The sequence below is a fragment of the Stegodyphus dumicola genome, chromosome 5 (genome assembly GCF_044657685.1).
Source record: "Stegodyphus dumicola isolate Sdum_Otavi_A_Nest chromosome 5, ASM4465768v1".
NCBI lineage: Eukaryota > Metazoa > Arthropoda > Arachnida > Araneae > Eresidae > Stegodyphus > Stegodyphus dumicola.
Genome location: NC_140772.1, coordinates 223234801 through 223262455, shown reverse-complemented (window position 1 = coordinate 223262455; position 27655 = coordinate 223234801). Strand labels below are relative to the sequence as shown.

Genomic DNA, 27655 nt, shown 5'->3' with positions numbered 1-27655 from the left:
CATTAAAATCAATCTTTCTTTTCAAACATGCATTTCACAAGGTGTTTCCATATTTTTGTCCATCCACTGTACCTCTTCATGGGCTCTTTGAATCATCCTTTTAATGCCAAGGTGGCCGGAAAAAGTGAATCCAGCAATTCGAACAAAATACTGAGATGGCAACTAGCTGGGATAACTGGTCTTAACTCACAGTTATCATTAGTTGTTTTGGCATAGAACAATAATTTATTGGCAAATTCATAGTGTACTGCTCTATTTTCAATTGCTTCAATGTCTGAATGCTCAAAATTTTCAGGGTTATCGAGAAAAGCATAAATATTTTTAAACTCGAGGTCTGCTTTCAATTCAGAAATAACTATCTCATGAATCAATTATCTTTGAAGTCAACATAGTGCATTTCACTGTGTTTCCCTTTTTATCTAGATTTATTCTGGATAATGTATCAGCAATAGCATTTTCTTTTTCCGGAATATGCCTAATAATTAAATTATGCTCTTGCAGTTTAAGAGCCTGTCTTTGAGGTAAGTTCTTGCTTGAATGTAACTAACCGATGGCAGTATGGTCTGAATATACTGTTATTGGCATTTTTCCGAAACATTCTTGGAACTTTTGAACTGCTAATAATATAGGTAATGTTTCCCTTTTGTGCCCATACAGTTTCTTTGCTTTGGGTTAAATGTTTTGCTAAAATACAACACTGGTCGACTGTTTTGAGACAGAAGAGTGCCAGCTGCATATTCTGTTATTCATTTTGGGAGATTATCTAAAATACTGATTACAAGAAAATATATATTAGAACTTCTTGAATAAAACTGTTTCAAAGCTGAACAATTATTCTTGAATAAAACTGTTTCAAAGTAATAAAGAATAGTTGAGCTCATTATTTTTTATGTAGGCTGAATATTGTTTGGTATTATTTTCTAACATAACTGTAAAATATAGTCATTTATTATGTCATACAAATGGACTTATGTGTGCAGCTTATCATTGATATGTGGGTATGAGCTAATGATATTGCTGTTGTGTTGTAGCATAGCTTGGTTGTATGTTTGTGTAATATCACTGTGGAACCTAAATGACATTTTCTATTAACAAGAGAAAGGAAATATAATTAGATTAGCAAATATCAAAAGGAGCTGTTTTTGATTTTCATAGAAAGTATGGATCATGCAGGAATATGGTACCTTGTGAGGTCATGTGGTTTGCACCTCTTCAGGTTGAACCTGCCAGTTATTTATTCCACAGTTCTCATGTATTGTTGAAGTAAACACAAAATGCTTTATAGTTATGTTTTCATGATCCATTTTTGTAGTGTTGCCATATTCAGAAATTATTGTATAACTTAAACGATGATTACTCAGTACCTGATACTGTATTTTAAAACTTATAAAAGTCTTCTGTAAGATCAATATTTATGGCATGTTTTCATAAGGATCCCAGCACCCTTTATGTAGGTGAATCAGACTCATAGCTAAAGTTTTCAGCACTCGGGGACAACTGAGGATTTTGCACACCCTTCTGTTTGCAGGAATGAAAAATATTTAATTCTAAAATTTCATAACATCAGTTTGGCACTTTCTGGAAGCTGCACCTGGTGACAGATGTTCCACCTTGCCCCCCCCTCTAGCTATGCCTCTGAGGTTAATCAATGTGTGAAAACATATGCAAAAGTGCCCTGCCACAAATATGCTATAATGATCAGTTTTTAACTGAATGGGAAACATCCTTCATAATAATGCCAGCACCTAGCAACTAGGTTTATAGTTCATTACTTTGGTGAATAAAACAAGTGAAAATCCTACTTGCATAAGAATACAAATACTTACAATATAAAAAAGTATTTTTCAAAGTTAAAAAAATAATCTTCATAAAGAGTGGGGTACTTTTATGTGGAAATATTTGTGTAAAGGTTTCTGTTTTGGTGTAACCTATCATTATGCATTTAGGATTTTTATTTGCTTTATTAATCAAAGTAGCAACTGAAACTCTACTTTCCTTACCCTACTTTTATTACTACTACTACTAACTACTAAGTGTTAATTTTGATCTGGCCTTTCAAGATTTGAAATCTGTTATTTTAATTATTATATTCTTGTTAATATTTTATCCTTGTAGTTCTAGTTTATTGATATTTAATATTATGTCCTGTGTTTTTAAAATATCTTTTTTTATATTTGTGTAGGCTATATGAAAAATTTTATGTCAGCTGTTTCATTTTCCACTGTTCATAAGCATAAAGTAGTTTTAAACCCATCTACTTCATATAAAAGGCACAAGAAGAAACTGAATATAAAGCCATATGAAGATTTATTAAGAGGTATTCAATATGCACCAGAATTATAAAGCTTTTTCTGTATTTGTATGAGACTTTGTTATTTTAAATTAAAAAATTTTTAATCTTTTGTAACACGTAAATATACAGGTGCCACTTAATGTGATCTTGTGTGTCTACAACTGTTTTGTTAACATTAAGCGATGAGAGTAAAAAGTATTCTTCAAAATATCAGTGGAATATAACTAATTTTCACAGGGGTAGAATCATATGGATTGTCTGCAATTGTTATGCAAAAATTCATGTGGCAAATTCACTGATTTAATTCTAGAGTCATTAGGTTATTTCGAAGCAGGAGATGAAAAATGAGCAATGCCTTCACTGGGACTTGAACCTCAAACCTCTTGAATATGTGCCGAGTGTGCTGGCCATTACACCACGAAGGCATGCTAAGAAGGTGGGAGAAATGTTTTATATATTCCCCCTTTTAAAGGTCGACTGGGAATTAGGGGACCCAATTGCCAAATCCAAGTGGTAACGAATCATCATCCACCACCTTTTTTACGTAGCGTTTCATTCTAGTCCCGCGCATGCGCACTAGTCTTTCTTGTTCACTGACTTTCAATTGTCGCCATTTTGGTTGCTCTATGTTGTGTTTTCAGTTTGCTGTGCACATTCAAAATGTTTAAGACAATTAGTTCTCCCGCTGACTGTGAGATTCGTGCCGTGATTAAATTTTTGAACGCGAGGAATATTAAACCGGCCGAAATTTATCGTCAAGTGACAGAAGTTTACAGTGAATATGCGATAAGTGATGGAATGGTGAGAAAGTGGGTAAGAATGTTTAATGCAGGTCGAACAAATGTCCACGCCGAGGCTTGGAGTGGTCAGCCGTCTGTTGTCACCGATGAAATGGTAAGGAAAGTTGATGAAGCAATTCATGAGAACAGACGCTTCACAATGACAACTCTTTCAGAGGCATTTCCACAAATTTCACATACTATTTTGTTCGAAATTGTGTCTGACCGCTTGAATTATCGCAAACTGTGTTCCCGATGGGTTCCAAAAATGCTCACTGATGTTCACAAAACAAAGCGACTTGGTAGTGCCCTGACATTTCTCACACGGTACAGTGATGAGGGAGAAAACTTTTTAAACCAAATTGTGACGGGTGATGAAACTTGGGTGTGTCATTTCACACCAGAATCGAAACAACAATCGACGGAGTGGAGACACACTCATTCTCCGAAAAAACAAAAGTTCAAAGTGACAATGTCATCACAAAAAATCATGTGCACTGTCTTCTGGGATAGGAAAAGCGTTTTGCTTACTGAATTTCTTCCCAGAGGTGAAACCATTAATGCGGCATGATATTGTGAGACTTTAACAAAACTAAGGCGTGCTATTCAAAACAAACGAAGAGGAATGCTCAGTAAAGGAATTGTGTTGCTCCATGACAATGCTCGGCCCCATACTGCTGGTGTCACTCAATCGTTAATTTGACAGTTTCATTGGGAGCAGTTCGATCACATGCCACGCAGCCTGGACTTGGCGCTGTCCGACTATCATTTGTTCCTGCACATGGAGCGCGAGCTTGGTGGCAAGCGCTTTGGATCTGACGATGACACGAAAATGCTGTGGAGTCGTGGTTATCGAAACTGGCGGGAAGTTTCTTTGACGATGGAATACAAAAACTGGTCACCCGCTATGACAAGCATTTGATCATTGGCGGAAACTATGTTGAAAAATAGTTTAAGATGTGTATTTTCATGTAAAAATAAAATTGGATTCGAAAAAATTGTTTTACTATTTTTTTTTTTTTCCAAAATGGTACTTAGTTTCCGAATACGCCTCGTAGTTTGGGCACCACTTATAGAGTCTTTAGGTTGTTTTGAAGCAGAAGACATGAAAAATGAGCAGTGCCCTTGCAAGGACTCGTACCTCTCGAATATGTGTTGAGTGAGCCATTACACCATGAAGGCATGCTAAGAGAAGGCTTGAGAAATATATATCATCATGAGCTTCTTCAGGAAATTTATCACTTAATGTGTCTAGATTTATTTCAGAAAGTGTCTGGTTTGTCATTAATCCCATAGTTTATACGTTTTCATCAATTTCTACCCAAGCCTCAAATTTTTCATAAATTATATTAGTTGGGAGATATTACTTTTTCTTCTTCAACTAAATCTGTTTTAAAAGGTTGGCATGCTCAATGCAGTTCTTCATTGGCTTTTCTTAAAAGCAATTAAGATATGTTCAGCAAATGCAGCACATTAAGAAAATTAGTTTTCCTGGATAATTCGTTTGCACTTAAATCAGTATCATCTGTGTTATTAAGGTCTCTCTCATTTCACAGTAATGATACTCTTTCGTTGCTCTAATAAACCCTTGATCATATGACTGAATTATGGCTGTGATATTTGCTGGTAAATATGCAGTCTGAATGTACTTAAGAAAGACATTAACATTATATACTGCACGACTGATTGTCTGGAAGCAGGAGGATATCATTCTTCAGTTCATTATCTCAGTTCCAAAACTATTCACAGAAATTTACTCATGTCATCCATGTCTTTGAATTATACTTGTAATCCACTATTAAACTCTTTATTCTTTTAAAGCATCAGGAATTTTTCTTTTTCTCTGATTACTACAAGTTTTCTCTTTTTGCTACACCTGTTGACACAGCATGAAGCAGTCACATAATCTATCGGATATTTTACATCATTTTGAACTTTTAATTTTAAATAGATTATGTGTGTAAGGCAAAGCTAGATAATATAGGTCTATTTTGTCTGCATTATAAATGTTTTCAGGACAGTTTTTTGTAGACAATATAGGCCCTTTATGTAACAATGTGTTCGTTCAAAGAGTAAATCAGCATCTTGTTCTTCACAAGGAATGCTTTACAAATAACAGTTTCTTTTTTATCCTTTGGCTAAACCATCCATCTGCTGCTCCAAAATCATTTTTACTAATTTTTACAGCTAATCCTTCAGCCTTTCTCCTGCATCAAAGCACCACTAACTGTCACATCATTTTCACAAATCTTCGGTTCTTTCTCTACACTCTGATTATCATGTTTTCCTTTCAGTTTTGCTTTAATTTGAAAATACTGTCTTCATGATTCGTCAAAATATTGCATAAAAGAAAGTGAGAAAACTTAGCAACTTTTCTTTGATTAGGTGATATTTCGGCAATTCGATAACAATATGTGAATAATAATATTAACTATCACACATTAAGCATTGCCTACTGTATGTTTTAAATTAGATTTCTGTAATACCATATTTAAGACTTCCATTATGATCTGTATAATCTGTTGTTGAGATTTTAAATCTGAAATTTTTATGAAAGTAAAGAAGTAAAATATTTGTTTAAAATGTGTTGTAAACGTTTTCTTTTGCCAAAATTGCAATATGGCATCTTAAGTTGTTTGTAAATATATTTTAAAATTTGGGTATTTAGATGATGATTAAAAACAGTGCAGTGAAGTTAAGAATGATGATATTATTGCTATAAATTGATGATCTTATTTTATGGCTATTTTTTTTTAATATAGCTTTAATGTCTAGTACTGTGAGTTAGTATTTAAAACTCTCTCTCTTAATTTTATTTAATACCTTATTTAAAAAAATAAAATAAAATTAACTTGCATAATGTAAAGAAATGAATTAAATTTATATATATATTTAAGTTTATATACATGTGTGCATACTTCTTTTCTTTTATTTGAGTGTTGGAAGTCCATGAATGTAACCTGGAAATTGAAGGCATACTCTCAGAGAAACATAATTCTGAATGTGAACAAAGGGATTATGAAAGAGTGATTTCACAAGAACTGCCACAATCTTTAGAAGCAAAATGTGATAAATTATCAGGTAATCATCGGGATTTCATAAATGATGAGGGAATTTTTACTGTTAAGTATTCCTTTCCAAATAAGGGAAAGAAAAAGGCAAAGAAAATATCTGAAAAAAACCAAACAGAATATATTCTTGATGGAAAGCTAAAAAAGCAAAGTTCAAAGAAAACTACAACTAAAGAAAAAGAGCTGACAAAAGTTAAACAAACTTGTAAAAAGGAAAGTCTGAAGAAAGCTCTGAAGGATGCACATGCAATGCATGCCTTGAAGTCTTATATCGAAATTTGTATAAATGTTGATCAGGTATGAATTGGCTCTGTATTTACTATATTTTTCTCACTGCAGTATGTATAATTTAATCATCATTAAAAAAATCCACTTTTGATTTTTTATAATTGCCCTGGGAAGCTGAAGATGACTAATCCAATGGTACTTACCCATTAGTAACATCCCTAAGAGAATGCTAAAATGCTGTCCATGATTAATTTTTCTATTTTTTGGTTTTATTTCTTTTGCTAAGTGATGCTAAAACTTGTTTTTATGCATATAAAATAATATAACTATAAAAAAATAAACATTTTTTCTGTTAATATCACCATTTTCACTCTTCTCTTACCAATTTTATGTAATTTCCTTTTGCTTACTAGTTAATACTGTAACCCTAGTAATGGTAACATCCCAATCTCACTAAATAAAGTGCACATTAAAATGAAAAGCAATGTTATTAAAAGCTTGAAAAGAATTGCAATTGTATCAGTTTATTTAAATCTGCTATGCTATTTATAAAATATATTATGAGCAAATGGTAAAAAATATAGCTATAAAGATTTATTGTAAAATAAACATTGTTATAGATTACTGGATAAAAGTATATTTATGGGTACTCCTTGGCGAAACTTGCTGATTTTTGGCGGTACATGGATACCGAATTTGTGCAATTCTTTGACTTGCTATTCTGGCTTATGTAGCGGTGATTTTTGCGCCAAAAATCGACACTACACAGAGCCAAAATAGCAAGACAAAAAATTTCACAAACTCGGTATCCATGTACACATTGACCTATTTTCACTTTAAAAAAAAATCCTAGAATTGTACAAAAATGGCACATTGCACACTCCCTTGACTTTATCCATGTACACATCAACCTATTTTCACTCAAAAATCAGAGAATTGCACAAACTAGGCTTTGCGTACTTCTTTGACTTTGTCCATGTTCACATCAAACTATATTCACTTAAAAAATGAAAGGAGCAGCCAACAAAAAAATGTATAATCTTAATAAATTACATTTTAAATCAGACAATGAAATAACATAAAAAAGGAAATTCATCTTTTCACTACTCAAAGGAAATATCCTCTTACCTTATTTACGAATTAACACATCTTCAGTCAAACAAAATTCCTTAACAGCATCCAAAAACTTCCTAAAATTATCTAAACTAGAATCTGTATACTGGTGTCGCCACATAAATTCACAAAATAAGAGTAAAAAATATCCTCCATAATAACATTCGACCATATGCATTTCCGACGTTCGACCATACGCATCTCGTTCCGGCAAACAGTACACCTAAACAGGCTACCAAGTAAACCTTCATTTACACACTAGTCAAGCAATGCTTTTTTTTCAAATTAATCTTACCACATTTGGCCATTTTACCATCTAAACCACAAAATAAGCAATATACTTCCTAACCAACACACACACCAGAAGCCTTACGAATTTACCGCAATCATGCTACCGATTATGTCATAATAGGGTTTCCATAACATTCAACTACTTATAGGCTACCGTAAATGAAACAACAACTTGGCTATAAATAAAACAACAACTTTGCGATAATACAAGGTGTATTCTTCTCTCTACTCTAACTGATTACTGTTTTACGTATGATATCATTAAAGAATATACAATGTAAGAGGCTGAAATTATTTTCCCACAGTGATTATTATTTCAACAAAATGAATTTTCTTACTAGATTCAACTTGTTGTTGCACTATGTCTTCTGAGAAAACTATCTAAGTGTTGATGGTCTAGTTCCCAAAGTTTTTTATTCTTCTGTTTCATTAAATCCTATATTCTTTCAATTTATTGGGTATCATCATCCAGATCTGGATTGCCCAAATTGTATTAGTACTTATATATTAGGCAATACCTTTTGGTACAATGCCAACAATTTATTGCTGTCTTTTGGCTATTATATTTTCAGTGTTAGGAGATCAATGTTTTTTGATTTCCAGCAGATATTTTTTGTTAATTGCATTCAACAATGCATCAGATTTTTATACTCCCCAGTTTATTTCTGCTATATGAACTTAACTAAATAAGAAATCAACTTTTCTCGTACCAGTTCTTAGTTCATATTTCTAACATTCTGTTGGCTGTTGATGACATTACATTTTCATCATATAGTTCTTGTTACATAGCTTCATTGCATAAGTATTTGAATGTTTGTGATTTGGAAGCAAAATATCATATGCTTAGAAACAATGGATTACTTCTGTATCATTTCTAAGCAGATCTAATAAATGTATAGTGCAAAATGCAGTAAACATTAATGCTATGCAAACAAACATTGTTCTAAGAATTTTTCATATAGTGTGAATTACTGTTAACGGGATGCAATGCAAATATGCACTTGAAAATCTGTAGAGTAGCTGAACACTTATGGGAATCGGAGTCAAGGGAACATTTTTGGCACTGTATGGATAATGCACATGTACACGCTGAAAAAAAAGAAAGGAACAGTTCTATATCTCCTGTTCTACTGCACTAATTGGCGACATTTTATTTGCATTTTTTGTGTCTTGAAAATACAACATAATATATATATATTAAATTTATATGTAGTATTGTTTTAACATAAGTATTTTGACACAAAATCTGTCTTTTTCTGATATGACATATTGATTTTTTCTTGAGTTTTGATTCTACAACTCAAATTATGCTCAAATATTAAATTTTGTAAAGTTTGTTGAGAAACTGAGAACTTAAAAAAAATTATCTTGGCACACTTTTTTTCAGTGTGTGCCAACAATAATTTGCTTGGTGAAATTGTTAATTTATTGTAACCTATTCCCCCGTCTTTTCATTGTGCATGAGCAGAAAAATAGTGCATCGTTCATTCTTTCAAATAATTTTAGCAAAGTATGTAGGCCCATTTCATGTTCTTATCGCTTATAACAAATTTGTCAAATTTAAAAATAAATAAATTCCAAAGATATACGTGAATTTATATATTTAAATTCGCATATATCTTTGGCAAGAAGTATATCTACAGATTTTATAGGTAATGTCTTAAAATTTGTTCAAAAAATTTATAAAAATTACTAAAAAAATACAAATTTTAAAACTAAATCAGGAAATATGTATCTATGAATTTTATTTGGATTGAACCTAAGTTTTCAACTGCAAAAGAAAGAATTAAGTAAATGTAATAAAAAAAATATTAATAAATGTATACCAAATTCAATTAACATTGAGAAGCTGAAATTTTGAGAGCTAATTTTTTTAAAACTACTTTTGCATTTTTTACAAAACTTGACACAGTAGCATAATTTGGATTGTATAATTGAAATATGGAAAAAAATAGGTATGTCATTTCAGAGAAAGTCCAGTTTTGTGTCAAAATGCCTATTGTTTGAACAATGCTATATATAAATCTAATATATGTCTGAAGTTATGCTTTTGAGACATGAGAAACTCTAGTTAAATTTCATCAGTCAGTATAGAGCATAGAATAGTAGTATAGGAGGTATAAAATTGTCTTTTTTTTTTTTTTTCTTATGCAAAGTGTATCATTTTATTTACAATTCACTTTGAAAAGTTTCAGAGTTCAGAACATGAAGTTTACTCCATTTTGTAGTCTTGATAGACTGAACATTTTTTGGTAAGATTATCTTTAACTATCATAAGTAATTTTGCTGTTTTGTGATCCTGCATTTGAGTTAAAAACTTCCTGTTTATCCCTCACACACCACTGAAAATTTTGTGATAAAATTCCTAATTCCTATTCTTATTCTTTCTTTCCTTGAGTAAATCATCTGCTGTAATAATATACCATATAGTGCTTCCTATTTTGTTATTCAACTTTTCTTTTAACATTAACACATGCTCACCTCCATCCATGCTTGTGCAATGATACATTTAATTAAGCTTGTATAATTCTGTGCTTGATATTTCCTTATTCCATTAAAAATTAAATTTCATTGTGTTGAAAGAATGTATTCCTTTAAGAACTACTTTTTGAAAATTTCACTGCCTATCCATGCACTTTTCTGACACGATCGTTTTTACTTCCTTGTACGAAGTAAAAAGGAAGTATTGTAGTCGCGAAAAGTTTCAGGCAGCATATTTCAACGAAAATATCCATTTTGACTGCTATCGAATGCAATTTAACGATGTTTTTGCGTGATATCTGTATGCAAGAACAGAATAAAAGACTCGTTTCTTCCAAAAAAATTATAAAACTGCTTTAAAATTAATTCTAAAGAGAATTTTTCGTGGCGTCTGTACGAATGTATGTACGTATGTATCTCGCATAGCTCAAAAACGAGTAGCCTCAGAACGTTGAAATTTTGTATATAGGACTACTATAACATATAGATGTGCACCTCGTATTTTGGTTGCAATCGGCCGCACCAAACATATATAAATATATTTATATATATATACCCACTCTGTTACCCGGCTCGGTGATCTCAGTTTCTTTACTCTTATATGTTTATAAATTTACATTTTTTGCTTTAAAAATGATTGAATTATGTTGTTTTTATCTTCCGGTTAAGGTTTTTATGCCTTTAGTAAATCTGTATACAATATTTTTAGAATTATCAACAATTTTAAAGTTGTTTAAGTGCCGCTAAGCCTTTTATTTTTTTATGGCGGAATTTGATTGTTTACATTTGAAACAGCAGACTAGTGGATTTGTTGCCAATCTAGAGAAACTTAGCTTCGCAACAACAAAGATAACGCCTTCATTTATTATTGAGTATTAAATCATGCTTAATCCTTTCTGGAATTTTTTTGAGGAAATAAATGTTTAAGATTTACTTCGTAATTTTGAATATAGATATTTTGAGTTTTTATGTATTTTTTGCCTTCTCGCAAAGTGAGAACTGAATTAATTGAATGAGAAATATTCAATCGTCTGTGAAAAACTGTTTCTTTTTTGCTTTGTTTGCTTAATTTCTTTTATACATCATTATAGCTTTATTATAGTATTTGAATAGAACGTGTGGCAATGATTAGGTAATTCTATTCTTTAAATGATATAAATTTTGTGCATTATATGAGTTATAATGTGAATGAAATATAATACTGTTAAGTGAATCTAGTGCCAGAGTGTCGCTATGGTAAACAAATACTAGAGTGAATTTTAAGGAATGCATTATATGTATTCTTTAAAATTCACTCTAGTATATTGTGGAATTGTATTGTGGTTTATGCGCTGTCGGCAAAGTAGATTTAATTCAATCCAATAAGTTTAAGTGAAATGCAAGAAAAAATGCATATAATTTAATATTCCGTACAAGGAAATCATGTGTTGTACACATCAGATTTTTTTAAATTGTTTTAAAGGCTGTAGGATTTTGGTACTTTCCAGCCAATACAAGGCCCATTTTGAGGTTTTCTATATCATTGTTGCTTGCTAAAATTGCCAGCTTTTTCATACTACACCTATAGCCAAGGGGCCTTCTTATTTTGTTCTGGTTGAAAGACTTTTACTAGATAATTAGGCCTTGACTCATCACAATTAAATATCTGATGAAGCGGTAGTTTCAATTAATTTCTGAAATGTTTTCTTGAATACCTTCATTTCTTCAAAATTCAATGATAACTACAAGCACTCAGCTGATGGATACCATAGTGCTTTTCCATTGGTCGAGCCAACATGTACATGCTACGGAATCTGGTTCCCCTTCATTGAAATAATTAGGAAAAAGAATACATTTTGCTTTGACTAAGCACATCTTTATCCCTGAAGTGTCTAAATCATACATTCACTCACTAGCTTCACTCACCTTTTTAGTAGTCACATTTTTTCTTAGTTTTTCTTTCAATTAATGTGCACTCCATACCTTTTGATGCACACTATTTTTCTACTTCTATTCATTTCCTTTTCCAGCCTCCTACTGTTACGCATCCAAAGTCATTAGTTATCATCTTCATTTTCTCTCCTTTGTCCAATCTCTTGATTATCTCAAGTTTTTGTAACCTTGATATAACTTTCTTTCTTTTTGTTGCCATTCTTTCTGTACTTAACATAAATTTCAACTTTTAAACACTACAACAATGTTTCTCAAATTAGGCAGACCATATACAGATACATAAGCATGAACAGTAACAGATCATAAACTGATCTGCATACAGTGATAGTGCCACATTACAGGAGCAACAACAACATCCTAAAAGAAAGACTATGTTCACAACTTGCTGTTCTTGTTGCTGAATTATGCTTTATTATTATAATTATTATTATTATTATTATTATTTGCAATTGTATGTCGGATAAGCAAGATTCTACTATATTAACCTGTCCTTAAATCTGACATTATTCCAAGGGTCTTCATAAAGATACTTGATCTTAATTTTCTAAGATCTTGAGACAGAGAAACAAAAAAAACTTTTAGCTTCAGATAATAAAAATTGCTGCATAATAATCAGATACTAATAAGATATTGCTGCATTTGTCTTCAAGAATTATATTTGCTAATTCAACCCAAATTTAGAACTTTTTTATAAGTACTATAATCTTTATTTGAAGTGCAATGGTGTTGATTTCATTCCCTATTCAGTTGATAATTCTACTGTATAAAATTATAAATCTTATAAAAGATCCCTGATATAATTAGTTTTTATATATGACTGATATCAGTAAATATTGCTGATATGTTATTGATTACTGCAATATTTGTTTCATATATAGTAGCATTTTATAAAGTGTTCTTTGCAATAGAAAAGTATTCGTGCCATAATCTAATGTTTTGTCTTGCATTTTGTATGACACATAGAAATCAGAGAAGAGAAAATTCAAACACATATTATAAATTAAATTTTTTGTAATATCTGAAGCCGTTACATAGGATAACTTTTTTAGGGAATCATTTTAGAAAATAGTGATAAAGGAGATGTATTCCAAAAATATTTAAAAACTAATGTTAGTAAATATTTTAAGATGCAGATCATTGATATTAGTTTAGTTTAATAATTGAATTTTTCTCAACTTTTTTTTAAATTTTGCTTATATGAATTCATTATTTTATATTTAAAAAAATGTAATATTTCAAATTTCTTGAAAATGTGCAGATTGAGAAGGCTCAGCAAATATATGAATATTATCGACAGAAAAGCAAATTAAAAGATAGTACCAAGCTTCATGATGATATTGAAATATATAATTCACTGATTGTTGGATGGGCACAAAAAGTAAGTTTTGAAATATGCGAGTTCTTTTTCCCGCTTCATGTTAGATCTTATTTTTCTTTTATGTATTATATGATAGTTATGTGTTTTCTAATATGCATATGAATTCTCTTTAATAAGTGAAATTAAATTAATTATACTAAATTAATGAAGTCCACATAATTTCATGCCAACTGCAGATGTCTAAATGAGATTACGAAGAGAGATATTTATCTCTGCCTTAAACTGATGACACCTTAGACACACTAGCAGGAAACAAATGGGTTTGGGGATATAAAAAGCTACTACCAGCAAGTGGAAATGAGCCCTCAGGATCAAGGGGAAAAAAAAGCATTAATATGATGCCTTTTGGACTGTGCAAGGTGCCAGTGACATTTGAATATCTAATGGAGACAGTTCTAAAAGAACTTCCATACAAAGCATGTCTTGTGTATCTTCACAACATTAATGTTGTGGGACGCAGTTTTGAACAAGTTATGGAAAATATACAGACAGTACTGTAGAAGCTCACAAAAAATAATTTAAAACCTAGTCCTTTAAAATGTAAATTATTATTATTATTATTATTATTATTATTATTATTATTTCGAGAAGTTAATTATCTTTGTCATATTATCACTGTCACAGTTGGCAGATGACAGAGACACCATCATTCTACGAAGAGATTAGGTGGTATTGACTTGCGTTCTTGTATATCTAATGTAAGGAGATACATCAAAATCTTTAAGATATTGTTGCCATTGTGGCTCAGGACATAATTTACATAATTATTACTTTATTGTTGTTTTACATTGTTGTTTATCTTTTATATTTTTATGCCAAATTAAACGTAGTGCTCAAATTGCATTTTTTCCAAGTAATCAACCTCTAAGTTTACAGCTATTCTAGCAATGTATTTGTTGCTGTTGGGGCAGTTTTTCTACATTTCAGCTATCTATTGTATAACTGTTTATCAGCCATGTATTCTGTAAATATTTATCTATCAGAGTTGGGAGGGGGAGGCTAAAACAAGGGGAAGCAGAGCCAAAGATGTTTGAGATAGGAGAAACAGACTGTGAGGATAGATACATTATTCTATTGGATATATTATTCTGGGATTGTTTTTAACAATATGTGGCTTTAGGCAGCCCATGACTACAGTTATCAAACTGTACTGCAACAGAAAAGTACTTTTATCATTATTCACAATAAGAATCATATATGTTAGTACTGTATCTATAATTTGTTGTCATAGATGCAATAATTGTAATCATGAATTTTCTTATATATGTGTAAAATTTGTAAGTAATAATTTATTGTTTGTAGTATCCTTGTAGCATTTTTGAGGTAAAACAATAAAATATTGATGTAACTTAGAATGAAAAGTTTATTTTAATATCTTTCTGTGGAAATTATGTCCGACATATTTTTGCCAAAAATAAGTATGTATGTTCACAGCATAACAAACACCGTAAAAATTTACAAATTTAATTTATAAAAATTGTTATCTTTTTTTCAACTTAATTAAGATTTAAATAGTTCAGTATTATTTTTTACTACATTAGGGAACCTGTTAAAAGGATATTTGTATTTTTGGTCTTTAAATGAAAAATTGCTTAGAAAGGGATTAAAATTACAAATATGTAGTAGATTTAAAAGTGAAGATATAACTTTAATGGAATTTTTTCAAAGCAGACATATTAGTTATCATGCTGCATGATCTTTGAATGATGTAATGTACTTAACATTACATTTGAGAAATGTGATATATTTAAAATTACTTTTTTTTTTTTTTTTTGTCTATTATACAGTACAAAGTCTTTAATCCGGACTCGTCGGGACTTCGGCGATTCCGGATGAGGGGTTTTCCCGCATTATAGATCATCAATTTAAATCTGGTAAGATGGTATGCAGAAGTTATAAAATTAAAAATATGAAACTGTAATTTATGAAATAAAGAGCAATTATGATCTAAAGGGTATCAAAATTTACCAAAAAAAAAAAAAAAGCGGTACTATTCGGTTTCGAGGGCCGTAAAAAATCTCCAAACTATTGTTGATGCCAATGCTGCCAAAAATAATTGCGGCAAGAAAGGAAGTATAATAGTAAATAACTATTTAAGATTGATGTTTTAATTTAGGTGAAAAGTTAATTTCATATAATACATTTTAATTTTTATAATTTATATGAAAAAGGCTAAACATGACTGAATGGAAGCATAAGTGTAAATAACTATTTCAGATCATTATTGTAATTTATATGAAAATTGCTAAAAATAACTGAAGAGATGCCTGCATCGCTATTTTGCTACCAACTTATCGCTAAAGGATAATTTCATCTCGTTGGTTGTTCAAACGTAATTTTCTATAATGAATGATGCCTTTTCTTTGAAAATATTCAGAATCGGAATTCAAAAGTGCAGAATCGCTCACTTATTTGTTTGCCGCTTTTTACAAGGGTAAAAACAATTGGATTTTTGTCAATTTTATTTTACTTTTTAAATGAAAATAGATCGATGTGTACATAGATAAAGTCAAGGGGGTGCGCAGTGCCATTTTTGTGCATTTCTGAAATTTTTTTTAAAGCAAAAATAGGTCGATGTGCACATGGATACCGAGTATGTGCAATTCTTAAAAACGCGTCAAGCAGTGTGTGATTCTGCACTTTATCCAAAATTCTATTGCCGACTTTTCATCATGGGCAATTCCCAAATTGTTAAATCCATAGGATATCAAAAAAGGATTTAAAAATGAAACTAGTATTTCAATGGCCTCTTAAGAAATATAGAACTATATAAACTTAAGAAATATAGAACTATATAAACTTACGCAATCTGAAACCAGCGCGTACGCTAGATTTGGCACGCTGTTAAATGGGTGCGTTTGCTAGATTTGGCGCTTTTGTGCGTACATTTTCGCTGCAATTTTATTTTGGCCCTCGAATTCGAATAGTACCAAAAAAGCTTAATATTTATTTGTTTACTTTATTAAACATTTCTTTCAATGTAAGTTGTTTAAGTTGCTTCGTTTTATGTGCTAATACTTTCTCTTTAATTCTATAAACAGACATAATTTCTTGTTCAAAGTTCCTCTGTTCAAGTCCTGTAATTGCTGTGCCGAGAATCCCAACTAACTTGTCAATCGAAATTTTTTCATTTTCACTAACCTCTCTGTTATTTTCTTCATGCACTCATCCATTTTTTTGCAGCAATTCCACTTTTTGTTTGATGGACATCAAAACATGCTTTTGCTTTGTAGATCTTTTGGCAGCTCCAGATTCGGAAACTCTTTTTGACATAATCGAAAGTTCAAGCTTACTTTTTATAAAATTGCTCTAACAGTCTGCAAAAAATAATAAGCCGGATCCAATTAGAAGATTAAGGAACAACGCAATCTGCAACATTAACTAAAATAGATAATTAGTTAATTTTAGCCTAGCTTATACCATCCGTTATACATTAAATGCACATGCGTAAACATATTATGTGCATGCGTAAAGGTATTATGTGCATGCTTAAATGCATATTTACGCATACGCAGAAAGTTTGTAGCTTTGAGTTCCAGATTATGGATGTCCGGATTAAAGACTTTGTTCTGTGTTACATGTTTTCTTGTATCTCTGAAATTTTTATTGCTGTTCCTAACAAGTCAGTGTGTTGGTAAAAATCTGCATGTAATATGACTTTGCCTTTCATAAGAAGAAATTTTTCAGACCAAATGTTTAATATAAAGTCTTATGAATTAAGAGGTATAATATTTAATGAATTATAACATTTTATTAATTAAGAGGTGTTATGTATTAAAATAAAAATTAATAATATAATTTAAGCTATATAATATCATTTAAAATTTTACATCCATTTCATTATGAGAGAGTACAAATCAGTGAATTATGCAATTTCAACAAAGACTTCCATTTTAATGAAAGGTAACATTTGACAATCTGATCTTTGTATTATATATTAAAAGTTTAATAATAAGAGGTATGACATTAAAATTTTATAAAATTTGACTAATATTTTTTGTTTGCACGTTAAACATTGGATTTTGCATAATTGCTATTAAATTTGTATTGAAAATCCCAAAGAAAGTCCTTTAATGTATATAACAGGCTAATGTGAAAGTTTCAGTTTATTTTAAAGAAAAATGTACTTCCATCAATTGAAAACAAAGCACAGTAGGGAAATTAATCTCTTTGAATATTAATGGAAGGCGTAAAGGGTGTAAATATCTAATATTTAATTTTTGCTATGTTATATTTGAGTTTTGAGCATATTCCAGAAGAATATAAAAATTCAGCTATATGAAGAAGTTTAGTCTCTAAACCGATATTTTGGTTAGCGACACTGAATGCCATACCAAAGAGGTTCCAGGTTCAAATCCCAGAGAAGAAATGGATGTTTTGTAATATCTTGCTATTTAATAAATAACTATATTTATTATTGAAGTGGCAATGCCATATTTGTATTATGTAACCCTTGTTAAGCAACGTGAGAAATTGTTTTAAAATTAGAATTCTGAAGTTTTTACCAGCTATTAGTAGTATGAAAGTTTTGCCACTAAAGAATTTCTTCAAATTATCTATCTCCGTGAACTAGAAATAAAATTTATGTTCTACTAAGAAGATTGCCTGTTTTGTTAATTACTGCAAAATACATTACAGTCTTAATTAATTAGAGGTTCCACCGAGATACTGAAAATTAGGAGTGCAATTATCAATTTCGATGGTGCTGGTCTCCTAATCCCAGAAATTTGCTGAAATTTTGAGAACAAGTTTGCTAGTATCAATTGCCGAGTTTGTTCATTTAAAGGAGAAACGGATCTCAGAAGTCTGCAGTTTTAAAGCCAGTTTTTGAAGCAGATCATTTGAAGGTTATCTTCTGTGTTTCTACAACTTGCGTCCGAGAAAGAATTATCAGAATAAGATATTGTTGATCTCTAAAAATAAGATTAACTTTTGGTTTTCATAAAACAGTATTTATTGAATTTTAGTATTTCATTTCAGAATTATATTTAAATAGTAAAAGTTTCTGTGTAAAATAACTAATACTAAAACTATTAGGAGTAATTTATAATTGATATTTGTGGTAGATTTTTATTTTAAATTGTTATTTAGCCTTTACTGTTATTTGCATTAAATTTTTTTGTTGATAATTTATATATGTACGTCATCCCGGCATTTATAAAAAAATGAACTGCTAGCTGAGTTTTTGAATTTGTTGCCAAGCAGGTGTGTGGAAAATAAGTAGTAATGTCAAACTGACGTAGTGTGATTTGATTATACTGCAGAATTGGCAAAAGATTTTTCTTAGTTCTCGCCATCTAGGCGTATAGTAGATAGTAATGTCATCCTGACGTATTACAGATTGTATATTGTAAAAATTGTTTTTGTTATCACCAACCAGGCGTGAAGATAGATAGTAAAATCATCAAACTGACGTGTGTAAAATTCCATTGTATTGCCTAATTGTCAATGGTGTTTATATAGTTATATAGCTAACGAGGCTTGTGAATAGTGAGTTAAAACTTCAACCCGACGTAGCATTATATTATTTTGTACCAACCTGGCAAAGTTGTTTAAATAATTCTCTCCAATTGGTTAGTGTGAATTTCGTGTTTGAGAAATTAAGTCTTGCCAGAAATTATACATTTTTAATACAAATACGATCTTTTAGATTAAATTTCAAAAGGAAGCCTAATAAAGGTAACTTGTGTCAACATGTCATTCTTAGCTAGGAGTAAAAAACAGGATTTAAAAGTACTAGCAAAAGAGTTAGGTTTAACCTTGAAACCTGAATTTAAGATTGTTCAGTTGCATAAACTGATTTCTGAAAGTCCCGGTTATGATGAGGAGTTTACTAGAGAACTACTGGCTGCAATTAGAGAAGAAAGGGAAAGAAAAGAAGAATGCGAAAGAGAAGAAAGAGAAAGGGAATGCGAAAGAGAAAAAAGAGAAAGAAGAGAAGAACGCGAAAGGGAAAGAAAAGAAGAGCATGAAAGAGAAGCACCAATTAGAGCCTTTGAGCTACAGAAACTTCAGCTGGAAGCAATGGCTGCAACAGCACAGCTCATAGAAACTATGCAGTTACCTGAGCAGCCTAAAAAATCAGAATTCACGATGTCATACCACGTTTCAACACTAAAGAAGATGAAATAAGTTTATTTCTGGTGTTATTTGAGCGTCAAGCTAAAATAATAAATATACCAGCTGAAAATCAAGTGACTCAACTTATTTTATTGCTGCTTCCTGACATTGTTCAGCTTATTGCTAAAGAAACAGAAGAGGATGTGAAAAAGTATGAACATTTAAAAACTTTATTGTTACTACGATTTAAATTGAGTGTGGAAAAATTTCGACGACTATTTAATAAACACCAAAAATCACTGAAAGTACTTGGTATGATTTCTACTATGAATTAAAGAATTATTTAGAAGGATGGCTTAATGGATTAAACATTAAAACTTTTGAACAGCTAAAAGGTCTCATGCTGGTTGATCAAATTAAAAAGCGCACTTCTCCTGATTTCAAAGAACATTTTATGGATGAGTGGACTAACATAATTTCACCCACTGAGATGGTTAAGAAAATTGAAAATTTTGAAGATATGAGAAAAACAGTAAAACCAAAAATTTCTGCCAATCAGACTGAAAAAAGTTAACAAAAGGATCATTTAAACCTTGTTATGATAATTTTGTGAAAAAAAAGAGAGTATCCACCTTATTTTAAGCATTCTGATAAATGGGATGATTCAAAATACCAGAAAGATCACCGACAAAGAAGTCAATTTCAAAACAAGAACCAAGAAAATTTATATGACAAAAGATATCGACCACGTTGTTTCGAGTGTGGATCATACGAACATTTTAAGCCTCAGTGTCCATGCTTAAAACCAAATGAAAAGGTAAATTGCGTATCTTCGAATGATAATTTATTAGAGACATATAGAATTAATGGTTTAGTTAATGGGTATGAAATGCTTATTCTTCGAGACACAGGAGCCACTGTAGATGTTATTTCTCGAAAATACATAGATAACACAAAAATGACTGGAGAACAATATCTTTTAAATGACCATTTAGTGTTAGTGTGTCTATTGTTAGTGGAAGTTGAAATTAATTGCGAACTTGGTCATATAAAGACAAAGGCAGCTGTTGTTACAAATAATCCCAGCAGATATGTATTGGGTAACAATACATTTGTTCAAAGATAAATAATTCTTAAATTTAGGAGAAATAAATGTGGTTTTGACACAATCTCAAGCAAAAAGATCTCATGAAGAAGATCGAAGCAGAGAAATTGAAATGGAGAAACAAGAACTGTCTGTTATTCAGACTGATGAAGATATTTTACCGCAAGCTGATGAGAAAGACAAAGAAATTAAGAAAATAATTAATGTTAATTCAAAGGAATTAATTGAATCTTGGCATCAAAGCAGAGATGAAAGTTTTGCCACTAAAGAATTTCTTCAAATTATCTATCTCCGTGAACTAGAAATAAAATTTATGTTCTACTAAGAAGATTGCCTGTTTTGTTAATTACTGCAAAATACATTACAGTCTGTAAATGTTTAGTGTATCTGTAGCATAGGGACATTCTAAATATGCGGTGAGCCAAAAATCGCCTTGAGAGATTGGTGGTAGGGGAAGAGGAGTGGGAGACCCTCAGACACGTCCCCCCCCGGGGGTACTGTCCATCAAAACTGGAGGCAGAACTGAGCCAAGTCGCATTGTCACTTGCATGGTGCTCAAGGCTGTAGCCAACAACAGCGTGCGTGATCTTTCTCTCCTTGCTGCGAGGAGTTTTGTCGGCTTGGGCTCACTATAGGTCAGACAGGTGAGCGTCAAACAACAACAGCAACAATAAGAAGTTTAAACATGGCAGATGTTTAACTGCAACTGCTGAATTTTTCCCCAGGCAATTTGCTGGTTATTTTCTGCTCATAATATTATTGGCCCACCAGCGGCCGAGCGGTTAAGTTGCTGAACACTGGTAGTTCGGTCCGAGGTTCAAATCCCGCGAACGGGCGTTTTCGTGGTTTTCCCCATGTGTAACGTGTATACGAGCCAGTTTCCATTAGAAAGTCCTCCACGAAGGCATCCCTCCCCTTAGGCAGATAGCCCTAGTGTGCTTTGCCGTTATCTCAATAAACCAAAACCAAACCATAATATTATTGGTAGATTTATTTGAATAATTGTAGCTAGAATAAAGGCAGTCGCCGTCCAAGCAGTATAGTGGTTAGTGTTGCTGACTGCCATGCTGAAAGGCCCGGGTTTGAATCCTGGAAAAGGCATGGATGTTTTTAAATGTATAGTGTCGGTGCGGGATGGCAATACTCTAATTATGTGGCAAGCCGAAATTCTCTTGTTTGGTTTGGTGGAAGGGGAGATGGGTATGAGACCCTCGGACCTGTGCCCCCCGCCGAGTACTCTGCATCGAAATTGGGGGCAGAACTGAGTTAAATCGCACTGTAATCTGTAAGATGCTCAAAGCTGTTGTCAACGGCAGGTGTATCTTGTGCTCCTTGTCTCGAGGAATTTTGTGGGCTTGAGCTGATGTTACTGTCAGGCAAGTGAGCATAAGAAACAACAACATAAAGGCAGTCAGTATATTTCCAAGTTCAGAAAGTTTTTACTTTAATCACAACATTTTGTTTTATGATTCTATTTATTTTATTATCCCTATGTAGTGGCTGATACATTTTTGATGGGTGGGTCTGTATTCTTAACTCTAGATAATATGTGCTTATATATTTATAATCTTGAGTATCAGATGATTAGACTTAGACTGAGTTCATATCACAGGTCAGATATATTAGCTCCAATAAATTAATCTACAATTTAAAAAGAAAAAAGATGCTACTACTTATTTAAGAATATTACTTGTGTAGTAAAAAATAAACGTTACTTTGTTTCTTTCAATACTGGCATACAATTACATAGTATTTTTACCAGATAGTTCAATTTTATGCCTTAAGGCCATTTGCGGTAATTAAGTCAATTAGGATGCAATCACACTGCTCACCCGAAGGCAAAAATATAGAAAAGCAAAGTCAAGGGTTAAATTCATCAATTCTAATGACAATGCACTTGCAAAGTAAAGCACTGCGGTTTTACATAGTTTCTGAGTAAGCTTTTCGTACAAATTGAAATAATTCTTTTATTTAAACTTGTATTCCGAATTAAGATTTAACTTGAAATTAATGTAGATAGTTACTGAGAGAATTATATTTTTAGTTTTTAAGTGAGGTAGAAGGTGAGAAGAGGTGTAGAGTTTAGGTGAGAAGAGATCACTTGGGGTCACATGATACGAACTGGCGAATCAGGATGTTGAACCATGATAGCATAGTAAATTCTTATATTAATGTCTTTTGCAAATTTATTGTCTTTATTTATTGGCTTTTTACAGAATTTTAAGCAATATTAAATTGTTTATTACTTCAAAAAAATTCTTAGAACTAACATTTGTTAAAATTTATTTTATGTGTATACTGTATATTGTGTCCAATAAAGTCTGCTTGGCAAGATTTGCGCCGGCGAAATGAAAAAGTACCAAATAAACTTATTTATGGTTAAAGTTCTGTGTTTCATAATTTTGCTGTTATCTTTGTTCTTATTTCTTGTTTCTGTCTGATTTGTATTTTTGTTTTCAGGGCAGGTTGGATAAAGTTAAACAGATATTTCAGTTTATGTCTAGTGATAATATTGCACCTAATCTTCAATCTTATGCTGGCTACTTGGAGTGTATTTCTAGAAGAGAGTTTATTGATGTTCCAGAAATTCAAAATGTTATAAATGAAATGCATTCAAAAGTAAAATACTTTAATAAAATTCCTTTCTTTTTTTCTTATTTGCGAAAATTACTCTTTAACTCATTTAACCTTTTCCAACATCATAGGGTCTTTCTCATCAGGACATATTGCAAAAATGTATCTTTGTGGGTGACCAGAGAGAAAAAATTTTAGAAGTATGTAATTTATTGTAAATAATAATAATCAGAAACTTTCTTTGAATAAAAAATTAATAATCAAATTATGAAAGCAAAAGTAAATGCTAATTTTTTATATAGATATTAGGCTTTGTTGATGCAAGTGTGGCAGTTTCTTCAAATGAAACGAGTGAATCATACTCCTGCAGCCTTCTAAGAAAGCTCAATGATAAAGCTTATGGGGTATTGTCACATAGTTTAAGTTATTTTATTGCATTTTTTTAAGTTTTAAAAGTTGTTGTTTTATTAGTGTAATCTTGATTACTATTATATATTTTGTTACTGTCTGAGAATGTAACCATTCATTAATCCAAAGCAGCAAATATTTTCTATTTTCTTTCCTGGAAATGTTTGTCAAAGTGCATGGCTGAAAAGATTTTAATAGCTGTAAGATAATTTTTTATTAATATTACTTTTACAACAGATATTTAATGTTTAAAATGTCATTTATAAATCATTCTGCCGTAGAGTACTTCTTATTTCCTTTATCAGACTTCAAATGTTAAATAAATTGTCCTGTTTTTAATACGGAGAATTTTGTAAGCCTATTTTTAGAAATGAGCAAAAGAATTTTTTGTATGTTTGTTTTTCAACTTAAGTGGTTTTAAGATACATTCATATTAATTGAAACTTTTTTAAATCATACTTGAAATAGTGATTGTTTCAGTTTAATCAGCAATGCATTATAACTAAAAACAGAATTTATTTAAAAAATTTTCATGTTTACTTTTTTGTGTGTGTGTTTCTGTGTGTATAGTTGTGCATTAAAATTCTTCATATTTCTGTTTATTGTACAGAGAGGAGATAGACATCCTAACTTTAGTTTCAAAGAAGATGACATACAACAAATTTCTACTAGTCAAATGCAGTTAGAAAATGATTATAATATAAGAATTAAGTCAGTTGTTGCTCTAGAAGAAGTTAATGAAAAAGTGAAGAAGTCAGTAAGTAATTTCATTTTTAATGAACTATGAAGTTTTTTAAATGATCAAAATTGAATTCTTTATTCAGCATACTGATTTTCAATTTTGAATTAAAACTTAATTGTATTTTTAGTTACACATGAAGATGGCATTACATCATTGCAATTTATGGATATAATAAATTAAACCACTTTATATGTGTGTGTACATATATATGTACATATATATAGAAAGAGATTAGTTTTATTAAAAAATTGTAAACACATGAGCAAACTGTTACAAAATTGATGTAATGTACAAAAAATTAAATCATAAAATAAAAAAAGAAAACTAACCATTTTAATATGAGCAGTTCTAATTTAAATGTAAGGCAATTATAATTAAGTTCATATTTTTAAATAATTCAGAAAAGAAAACCACTAATGTAGACTTTCTAAGCTTGGCAGTATATTAAAAGAAGGACTTGGTACCTTAGTTTCAACAATAAAAGTAATTAACTTGTAAATTCAAAATTAAGGGAAGAAATAGCACTTAATTTGCAGTATTGAATTTATATAAATAATTTTACTGTTAGTATTTTCCAAAGCAGTGTCTACTATTTTCTGCAATGTTTTGAGAGTGGAGTATTACATTTTTACAGTTTCTTGTACCATGCCAAATACTGTGTGATGAACAAGCTGGTATTGGGCATATCTAGATAATTATTTTACAAGAAAATATCGGTCAGCAATACTGTTATTCTATGCCGAGTTCTCACTGTAAATGCTCTTTGCATCTGTTCCAGAGGATGTAGATCACTATTCGTATCTCTTACAGATAAAAGGTCATAATAGTGACTTTTAACAGGAAGTTGTTGAACATGTGATGGGGTATTTTGGCTGTTGCCGTTTGAAGAAGAAGAGTTGAAAAGTAATTGTAGTAAATGTCATATCAGGTAGCAAATATGGGGAAATTTCATTAAAAATATTTGGTTTTTGTCACCCGAATTCTAAAGTTTTGCTAAGTCACGACTCCATTTCAATGAAAATAGACCATCTCTGTCCACATAATGTTCTAAAGCTAAGCATTAAATAATTTTATGTGTACAAAGAAACCTAAAACAGAAGACACTGCTATTGTAATGCATCGTCATTTTGCAGTTGTTAAATTACTGGTACAAAAGGGATAGTAATGCAAAAGATTTCATTTACTTCAATAAAATTTTAAATTGACATATGGAAGAGAAAAAAAATCCTTAAAGATGTTTTCTTCTTCTTTTTTTCATCATGAATGTGTAATTTTCCTAAAAAAATTGCATCACCCTCATTTTTTGTATACAGACTCTCAAAAACATTTTAAAAAAATTGAACATTATGCAATCATATAAAATTTACATAGTTTATGAGCGAGCACCTGGCACAACACCAGCGATTGCATCAGCTATGCAAGTGCCAAGAGAGAAAAACACAAAAGAGACAGGACTGTTATTTGTATGTCTTTGGGTAGGAACAGTTAGATGGCTTCTTTTTTGCTGCCAACTGTGCTTAAGGAAAGCACTGGACTGATATAAACTATTGATAATTTTTCTACATGTGCAATTTCCAAAAAAGAAATTTGTTGTGATCAATCCAATGTGCCTTGTTTACTGACAAAATTCCATGGCCAGATGTGCATGCTAAAGGTAGTCTACTGCAGCACAAAAGTGATATTGTGTTTATCTATCGCTATTTTTGATGTTTTTTTCGTACCAAGATATGGATCCACTCAAATTTGTCCAAGGTACCATGAATACCCAGCTATACAAAGACATTCTGCAAAGGAAACTGAAATAGATACGTTTGTGAGTGCAATATACAGGATGATTTAACACTATACTGCAGAGCCAAAATGGTTAACATCTCGTTGCATGCACATTTCACATTAGTCACATTACATATTTTGTTTACTACTCTCATCTTTACGTCCATTTTCCATAACAAATCTCCCTTGCCATGGCCTGCTAATAGTCTGGACTTAAATATGATTGAAACTGATGGAACCAAATGTGTCAGGAAGTGTTGAACAAGAAATCTGGATCACTAAGGAAAACATTATCCAAGTCTGCCGCCATGAAATACCCTTTGGACATACTTGAAAATTAATTTTGTCAATTCCCAATCATTGTACATCTATCAAAAAGGCCAGGGATGCCCCCAATAAATATTAGTGGTGGTTGATGTTATTATAGTTCCTAATATCACTTGTGGTAGTTGAACTGCATTATTTATTTTACTAATATCCAACTTTATTAACAATAGTCACTGAAGTGGATATGTATCTTTTTGTCACAGTTTGTTTTAAAAGCTACTTTTTGGGGTGGGGGGTTCACTTCATAAAATATAATAAATGTGTTTTATTTGTAGTTTCAATTGTGCAGACATTTCCTTTAGCTGTTATTTGGAGCAATTTATGATTGCTGTATGCAACATATTGTTTTTCGTACTAAAAACAAATATATAAATACTCAGTCCAAATATATAAATACTCACTAAGAGCTATTGTTTAGATTTGTTAACATTTTTAATAACCTAATTACACATGTGAAATTTGTTTAATAGTATTTTATTTAGTAGTGAATGATGAAGAAACATTTCCAAAATCAACTTAATTATGAGAATTTTTATCAACAGGATATTTATCTTGAAATTATGTTTTTATAATTTTCCAGAGAACGTATTTGAAAGAGTGTGAAGATATTTGGAGGAAAAAATTAACCATCTCCCTAAAGAATTTAAAATATATGAAGAAATATAGTAAGCTCTTACATTTTTAATCATTATTAACATTGCATTTTTCATAAAGAATCTCTTGCATTTATGTTTTAATTATTTCTCAAATGTTTGCTTGGCACTTAAATACACAATCACAGGATTTTCCCTGTTTTACAAACATGGAGTATTTCTATGAAACATTTCATATGCTAACAGGGCATAAAGAGATGAAGTAATTATTATTTATTTGCATTAGGAAAGCTTTGAATATTTTATGGTTTTTAAAAGACAATTTAAGTCAAGCCAAACAGCTCTTAGAACCTAAAATAAAATAATGCTAAAACAAGTAATGATATGATAAGTTCATAAGTGCAGTTCATAAGTGTAAGATAATGCAGTTCATAAGTGTAAGAATTATAGAAGATTCTATAGCAGGAGAAACAGCAATAATAATTTAAAATATCTATATAACTTCAT

The 27655-nt window shown here is 31.0% G+C and overlaps 1 protein-coding gene across 3 annotated transcripts in view; it reads left to right on the top strand.

Annotated features, from left to right (window-relative positions):
• The window catches only part of PolrMT (mitochondrial RNA polymerase), a 149612-nt gene that overhangs the window by 10485 nt on the left and 111472 nt on the right, over nt 1-27655 (top strand). For 2 of the 3 annotated variants that reach the window (XM_035372499.2, XM_035372500.2), the window contains exons 2-9: nt 2183-2317; nt 6010-6440; nt 13447-13566; nt 23192-23350; nt 23437-23505; nt 23608-23709; nt 24324-24470; nt 27136-27220. In XM_035372499.2, the coding sequence (XP_035228390.1) occupies nt 2183-2317; nt 6010-6440; nt 13447-13566; nt 23192-23350; nt 23437-23505; nt 23608-23709; nt 24324-24470; nt 27136-27220 (1248 nt within the window). Of the gene's footprint in view, nt 1-2181; nt 2318-6009; nt 6441-13446; nt 13567-23191; nt 23351-23436; nt 23506-23607; nt 23710-24323; nt 24471-27135; nt 27221-27655 lie in introns of those variants that run through there. The other variant, XM_035372501.2, reaches the window with a different exon arrangement.